The sequence below is a fragment of the Mus caroli genome, chromosome 14 (assembly GCF_900094665.2).
Source record: "Mus caroli chromosome 14, CAROLI_EIJ_v1.1, whole genome shotgun sequence".
In the NCBI taxonomy this organism is placed as follows: Eukaryota; Metazoa; Chordata; class Mammalia; order Rodentia; family Muridae; genus Mus; species Mus caroli.
In genome coordinates this window covers 11,065,677-11,073,362 of record NC_034583.1, presented here as the reverse complement: position 1 = coordinate 11,073,362, position 7,686 = coordinate 11,065,677, and the positions used below count along the sequence as shown (strand labels likewise).

At 45.1% G+C, this 7,686-nt stretch overlaps 2 protein-coding genes across 4 annotated transcripts in view; one reads left to right on the top strand and one right to left on the bottom strand.

The window, feature by feature from the left end:
• Positions 1-2,062, bottom strand: part of Nkiras1 (NFKB inhibitor interacting Ras like 1) — a 16,971-nt gene extending 14,909 nt beyond the window's left edge. The window contains exon 1 of one of the 3 annotated variants that reach the window (XM_021181201.2): positions 1,987-2,062. The gene's annotated coding sequence lies outside the window, so the exon portion shown is untranslated. Of the gene's footprint in view, positions 1-1,795 lie in introns of all 3 variants that reach the window. The other 2 variants (XM_021181200.2, XM_021181202.2) reach the window with 2 other exon arrangements.
• A 76-nt stretch (positions 2,063-2,138) lies between these two features.
• Positions 2,139-4,249, top strand: Rpl15 (ribosomal protein L15). Its single transcript, XM_021181198.2, has 4 exons — positions 2,139-2,232; positions 2,730-2,911; positions 3,142-3,278; positions 3,893-4,249. Exons 2-4 carry the CDS (start codon positions 2,740-2,742, stop codon positions 4,196-4,198), a joined length of 615 nt encoding a protein of 204 aa, XP_021036857.1. The 5' UTR covers positions 2,139-2,232; positions 2,730-2,739; the 3' UTR covers positions 4,199-4,249.
• Positions 4,250-7,686: the final 3,437 nt, after the last annotated feature.

The following is a 7,686-nucleotide window of genomic DNA, read 5'->3' as shown; positions in this document are numbered from 1 at the left end:
AGGCGGATTTCTGAGTTCGAGGCCAGCCTGGTCTACAAAGTGAGTGCCAGGACAGCCAGGGCTACACAGAGAAACCCTGTCTCGAAAAACCAAAAAAAGAAATGTAATCTAATGGTTTTTAGAAAGGCAGAGGGAATGGGAGAGAAAGGCAAGGCCTTTTTCCATTGCCACGCTCAATACACTCAAGCTGGCCAGAGTCCCTTCAGTCCTGGTATTCGTCTGCATTGTCTTTTAACCCTTCCTCTCAGCGATCCGTACCCCAACTTAAAACCTTGAGGTTTGGTTTCTGATTCCTAACTACTAAGCACATTGTGGAGGTTTGAATAGAGTATGGCCCCACTAACTCATGTGTTTCAATCTTTTACCCAAAGAGTAAAGGTACTATTAGAAGGTAAGGCCTTGTTAGAGGAAGAGTGTCACTGTGGGGTGGGGATGGGGGTGGGCTTTGAGATCTACCATGCTCAAACTATGCCCAGTGAGGCACACCTCTCTTTGCTGCTTGTAGATCAAGATGTAGAGCTCTCAGCTCCTTCTCCAGCACCATGTTTGCCTGCATGCTGCCATGTTTCCTGCTATAATAATGGACTAAACCTCTGAAACTGTAAGCCAGCCCCAAAGTAAATGTTTTCCTTTATAAAAGTTGCCCAAGTCATGGTGTCTCTTCACATCAATGAAACACATTACTACTGAACTACACTCACAGACTTGTAATTTATTCTTCAGCATTATTTAAAAAAAAAAAAAAACATATATATATATATATATATATATATATATCCAGGAGGCTCAGCAATTAGAACACTGGGGGCTCTTGCAGAGCCCCCAGGGTTCAGTTCCTAGCACCTACATGGAAGTTTTCAACCACTTCCACCTACCTCAGTGGGCCCCAGGTACAAAGGTGGTGGTGCACAAACATACATTCAAGTAAACACACATAAATAAACACACATCGCCTAAAAATAAACGTTAAAATTTTTTTGAAGACTGTCCTAAAAGAGAAGTCATAGCCTTCACTCCATGGTAACTTGCAAGCTCCACCAGATGTGCTTAAAAGAGAAAAAAGTCAGTTACTGCCCTCCCCCACCCCCGCGCACCCCACCCCCACCCCACCCCCACCTCCTCCAGGCTCCACTTGCCAGGACGCTGAGACAATTATCACTGTACCGCTCAATACCCCTCCACTCCTTCAATGTGCATCCTTTACACTTGGCATCAAAAGCAATACATAGCATAGTGTTAACGCTTGCTCCCAAGGCTAGAACTTGTGTGTTGTTTGAGCTGCATCACCAGCAGCTGAGACTAAGCTCCGCGCATATTAAGCGATATATCTGTTGAATTTTTAAATAGGGCAGGTGAGGACTCTTAAAATGCTAAAGCTGCCATTTATTCTAAAAGATAAGCAGAACCACAGATTGATGTAAAAGGTAAACATGATTCCCAAACCTTAGCCACAAACAAGCGTAGTTTATTAAAACCGCACGACTGTATGAAAACAGAAAATTCTGGAACTACAAAAACTCCAATACACCATTACGTCTCAATAAAGAACGCAGTGCAGAATGCCAGCAATCTGGGCATTTCTTCCTGGAACGGGTCCTGGCAAATGAACAATTTGCTATCCTAAAAACGCCTATAAAATAAAGTCTCCGGGCACCTCGGGGCTCCCATCCACCACAGGAAAAGTCGGAGGGGGACGGGCACCACAGTCCACCCACTAGCCTGGTTCGCGCAAGTCCAAAGTCCCTGGCCGGCCTTAAGGACACGCAAGGTCCACGCGTGCAGCCACTTCGCCTACCACCAAGTCACGGCCGTCCTGCGGTCACTGTGCTCCGAGATCACGGAGCGAAGCGCCGGTGGAGACACCAACCTGACACTGCAGGGCAGTGAGACAGCAGCAGGCCGGTCACCGCAGTCCGAAGGCGTCCCTCTGGAGCTGGTCCCTGACCTGCTTCCTCCCGGCCCTTGAAGTGACGTAAGCGAACTCACCGCCTCTCACTTTCCGCAGCCTTGGCTGCTCAGGAGCACTGCTGAGAGCTTGGGAGAGCATCCGGAAGCGGCGGGCTGTCCCAGCCTGACTCCGCCCACCAGGTTGGATGTCCGGACTACAAGCCCCAAGAAGCACGGTGCGGCTACCCTGCCCCACCGGAAGGAGGGTTGCCGAGGTGGGAGGAGGAGCCACAAAAGGGATTGTGGGAGAAAGGCTTCTTCCTTTCCTCTGGCGGCGGCCATCAGGTAGGGCAGCTGTGCGGTGTTTGTGTGTCTATCCGTCGCGAATCGCGCTAGTCTTCAGCCATCCGACCCCGGCGACCCTACGGCCTCGGAGCTTCTGCCTCGCACGAGCGCCTAGTGAGGATACGGGGTGGAGAGGGTACGAATACGCCGCCGTCCGGGAGGCTTGAGAGACGCAATGGCGGCAGGATCCGAGCTGGGCCGGGGACTGAAGGAGGCGTGGGATGGAAGCCTGGCCTCGGCTTGCCTCTCATCAGGCCGCCCGGGTGGGACGAAGCTCTCCTGGTCTTACTCGCGGTGGCGGTTATAACCCTGATGCCAGTTCTGGCGGCCTCCCGGAGTATGGGATAGTCAGTCCCGTCCAGCCGGTCCTGCGCCTTGCTGCCTCTGTAGAGCCCTTCTCATTCCCCGTGAACGGTGGGGCTCCAGGACGGATGGAGCGGCCGTAGTCAATGTCCTTGACAGCGATCGCTCTTTCGATTTGCTTCTTCCTCTCAAAGGTGAGCCAAGATGGGTGCATACAAATACATCCAGGAGCTATGGAGGAAGAAGCAGTCCGACGTGATGCGCTTTCTTCTGAGGGTCCGCTGCTGGCAATACCGCCAGCTCTCTGCGCTGCACAGGGCTCCCCGCCCCACCCGGCCTGATAAAGCTCGAAGACTGGGGTACAAGGCTAAGCAAGGTGCGTGAGGTCACGGTGTGGGTGGTCTATAACACTCCCAGAAGGCGGGCCTCAGTTTGGAAGTGCCCCCTCCCCCCAAAAAAAACCCTGCCTAATTTAGCTATGCTAAATGTGATATAGGTTACACATATACTTTAGTCTACATAGTCTATCTTTGTAATTAAGAGGAAGCATTGGAAAGTCTTAACATAGTCTAACGTATTGGTGGCTGGGTTGTTTTGTTTGTGTAGGCTATGTCATTTACAGGATTCGTGTCCGCCGTGGTGGTCGTAAACGCCCAGTTCCTAAGGGTGCAACTTACGGCAAGCCTGTCCACCATGGTGTTAACCAGCTGAAATTTGCCCGAAGCCTTCAGTCTGTTGCTGAGGTGAGTTGTTGGGGAGTATCGATTGTCTTGACAACCCATTAGGAATGGTAGGCTAGGAAGAAACGGGGGAAGCCAGTGGAGTTTCCCTCGGTAGAAGGTGGAGATGGAGTTGTTTTGTACTTAATCACTACCAGTACTCATTTGTTACTGTTGTGCTGCTTGAGTGTGCTGAAAGGGATTTGGGTTTCTGAACTAGTTTCTACAGAACCTATGCTTTTGGAAGACTTAAATTTTGAGCCATTCTGTTTTATTTACTTACATTGCTAATATTCTGTGATCAGTTACTCTTAGGTTGATAAATGGTTGTAGGAGGCCTCTTTCCATAAGCTAGAACTTGTGTTTTTTTGTTTTTTGTTTTTTTTCATTTGTTGAATTAGTGTACAGGGTTGTGGGCTTGATGCCTATTACTGAGGGGACTAGGACAGCACTCAATTTCATGTCTGATTTTAGGGAGAAAAGTTATGTGCTTTTGTCTACATGTCTGTCATGTAAGCTAGTCTACTTCTTAAGGTGTGTGGGGAACTGGCCCGCTTCAGTCTTAACTGTATTATGACCTAGAGTTAGAAGGATTTTAGTTAACAGGAAACTGACTGGTCTTTCTCTCCATATTTTAGGAGAGAGCTGGGCGCCATTGTGGGGCTTTGAGAGTCCTGAATTCCTACTGGGTTGGTGAAGATTCCACATATAAATTTTTTGAGGTTATCCTCATTGATCCGTTCCATAAAGCTATCAGAAGAAATCCTGACACCCAGTGGATCACCAAACCAGTCCACAAACACAGAGAGATGCGTGGGCTGACATCTGCTGGCCGAAAGAGCCGTGGCCTTGGAAAGGGCCACAAGTTCCACCACACTATTGGTGGTTCCCGCCGTGCAGCCTGGAGAAGGCGCAATACTCTCCAGCTTCACCGTTACCGCTAATACACGTGATATTTGTAAAATTCATATCCAATAAACGATTTAGGACAGTCATTTCTGCTTAAAGGTGTTATTTGTTAAAACTAGTCTACAGATTGTCATGAGTGTTTTGTGAAAATGTAGAAGTCAAAGTGTAATAATTGAAACTGCAGGTGATGGCATATCTTGTTTCTAATGTACTTTGCATTATCTGCTTATGAGATTAAGTGTATATAGTGTTTGTGCCAAGTGGTGTCCTGTGTGTAAGACCCTGTAAAAGGTAAAAAGTCCTGAAACTGACTCTGGATGTGTTGGTGCATGAGATAGAATTGACAGCTTTATGATGGCATCTTCTGGTTCACTGAAGTGGCTGCTTGCGAATTTGATGAGTACAAACTTTAGAGTTGGATTTTGCTTAGAAACGTGTAGGAAGAAAGGGTTTCAAAACCTGTTTTGTGCATAGAAAAGTGAGATCAACTATAACCCACATTTTGAGAATTGAATCCAGTGTTATTTTCAGCAGACCAGGTACATTTGTTGGAAGAGGTTTCACTTTCTGTTGGATCTAGAGTGTGGATTTGGAGATGGTGAAGGTTGAGCATTGGATGTAGTAGGGCTTATTTAGGGCAGATCATTTCCATTAGATTTGTAAGCTTGGTTGTGGTTGCAACTAAGCAAATATAGTAAGTTTGATCAAGCTTGCAAACATGAAGCTTTTCTAGCAGCTGGTGTGTGCAGAGGCAGACGGCTCTCCGGTTCCAGGACTGCCTACAATATAGAGAAATTTTCTCTATTCCAGTCAATTCATCATGGGTAAGAATAGTCCATTTTGGTAGTGTTATTTCATTGTTTACAATCTACCCATGGGTAGTTTAGCTGGTAACTGCCTGGATGTTAACATTTCACAAAGGCCATACATAACCATTTTTATTTCTATTTGTGCTATGCCTTGGAGTAGTTTCCCAAAGTGATTTTGAATGTGGAAGAAATAGTATTGTCCCTGAACAGCTGGCTTGGTATCAAAATCTAATTGATGCTTTTATTAAATTGATTTTCCTTTGGAGATTTTAAACAGATGATTTGATTTCCAGAAAATACTAGACTCAAAATCTTGAGACCTATCTTTTCTATTCAGCAAAACAAGTCACTGTATAGAGGTTGTTCAAGTCAACTAAAGTAATAAATGTCTGTTAAACAAGTGGACCTATGTTATCTTTTATGTTAAAGCAAATGAACTTGGAAAGGATAACTAATTGTAGAAATGACAAGCATATTTGACAGAACATGTAATAGTATCCTAAGAATTAGGAAACTGCTTGGGCCTGATACTGTGGCTCAGTTCAGTCCTTAGCACTGATAAGATTTCCTGCTTTCCTGGTCACAGAAACTTGCCTTTATCTGTCTACATGGCAGTCCTGTTAAATTGATCCTGGCCTTTTTTTGCTGAAAGATAAAAGCTTATAGCAAATTAGCATTTTCATGAAGCTGAGCTGGTCATTTTAACTCCTGCCTTCCCTTGTATAGGTTTAGGGATCATAACAGGTATCCATCAACATTGTCAGGAAAAAGGATTTCCTGGTTGGAAAAGAATTTGCTGTATCGATCAAACCATCCTGGAACTTGGATCTACCAACCTCTGCCTCTACACTCTTGGTTTCTTTGAGACACACCAGAAGAGGTCATCTGATCCCATTACAGCTGGTTTTGAGCCACCATATGGTTACTGGGAATTGAACTCAGGACCTCTGGAAGAGCAGTTGGTGTTCTTAACTGTTGAGCCATCTCTCCAGTATAGAAATGCAGTTCTTTATGTTCAACCATTGAGACATCTCTAGCCCAAGACAGTATAACTCAGGTTGGCCCTCAGTACTGATATTACAAGCATGCCCAGCTTGCATAGTACTTGATCTCAACTCAATAGGTATGTATGCTGTTCCTGTTTTACAATAAAGAATATAAGTGGTGTACTCAAAATGACAAATTATAGCTCAGGATAGTATACACCTTTTACCCTCACACTTGGCAGGAGGATCAGTAGTACAGTGTCTTAGAAAAGGCTGTAGGTAGTCGGCATTGCATTAAGTCTGCCTTCAGGTGGTGGCGGCATACAATTTTAATACCAGCAGAGGCCAATTGATCTCTTGAGCTCAAGGCCAGTCTGATCTATAGAATGAGTTCCAGGGCTTCACAGACAGCCTGTCTCAGAGAAAGAGATGTACCTTCACTGGGTACAAATCTTTTATTCTCAGGAATATGCCTCCCAGGTTATTGCCCTGGAGGCAATTGGTATAATCAATTTTATTTAGATTTTGACATAGCAACAGACCTTAAACTGATGTTCCACCTTCTGAGTATAGAAACTCAGTGTTTGTCACCACATCTGCTAACGTAAGTTTACATGATCCTAGGGATGGAATTTAGTACCTTGCGTGTACTGGACAAACACTACCCTACAAGAAATACTTTGCTGTTAAGACTGCCTTCCTATGGGTCCCAAACTGGCCTCAAATTAGCAGCAGTTCAGTATTGTTGGGATTACATACATCACACCTGGTTCAGGAGACAGTAAAATGTATTACTTATTGTTTATTCTTTCTGAAATGGTAGGATATTATACATATTAAGTCCTTTGCTTATTTTTAGAAGTTTATTAGTCCAGTGTTAGGAAGGCTGGCCAGTTAGAAGATTTTAATTATTGGCCTTCAGTGAGCTCTGACAAGTGTGCAATGTCTACATAGAAGTATGCTACAAATAGAGGGTTAGTAGGAAACACTGCTTCCTTTAAAAATATCTCACACTGGCCCTAGTGTGCGTCTATAATGCCAGCATTTGGGAGGCTGAAATAAGAATGCTATGGATTCCAGCCCAGCCTGGACTATGTAGCAATACCCTAGCTCAATAGTCTTACACGCCCCAGAAAAACCCACAGCAACAAATCTACTCCCAAGATATATAGTTGGTCTATGCTTTAGGCTTCACAAATCCCTCAATGCATGCTGCTGCTGCTGCTGCTGCTGCTGCTACTGCTGCTGCTGCTGCTGGGTGTGGTCGTGCATGTCCTTAATCTCAGCACTCAGAAGGTAGAAGCAGGTGGAATTCTGAGTTTGAAGTCAACCTGCATGGTCTACAGAGTGAGTTCCAAGATAGCCAGAACTACACAGAGAATAACTAAAACATTTAGAAAAGACCATCATCTGTATTCTTGATCCCTAGTTCAAATCTGTTGCAAATTAACTCATCACGGGTAACACACCCATCATTAATATCACAAAGCAAATTTCAATATTCTTCCCATTTTTTTGTTTTGTTTTTTTGGTTTTTCAAGACAGGGTTTCTCTGTGTAGCCCTGGCTGTCCTGGAACTCACTTTGTAGACCAGGCTCGCCTTGAACTCAGAAATCCTCCTGCCTCTGCCTCCCGAGTGCTGGGATTAAAGGCGTGCGCCACCGCGCCCAGCTTTCTTCCCATTTTTGAACATAATCCGTTCTCTAACTTGTTAATGCTTAGTTGTCT

Excerpts from the sequence above, each read along its gene's own strand:
- Rpl15 (XM_021181198.2), top strand. The coding sequence starts at position 2,740 with ATGGGTGCATACAAATACATCCAGGAGCTATGGAGGAAGAAGCAGTCC. Across the intron at positions 2,912-3,141 it reads GGGGTACAAGGCTAAGCAAG|GCTATGTCATTTACAGGATT; the intron begins GTGCGTGAGGTC and ends TTGTTTGTGTAG. Across the intron at positions 3,279-3,892 it reads GCCTTCAGTCTGTTGCTGAG|GAGAGAGCTGGGCGCCATTG; the intron begins GTGAGTTGTTGG and ends TCCATATTTTAG.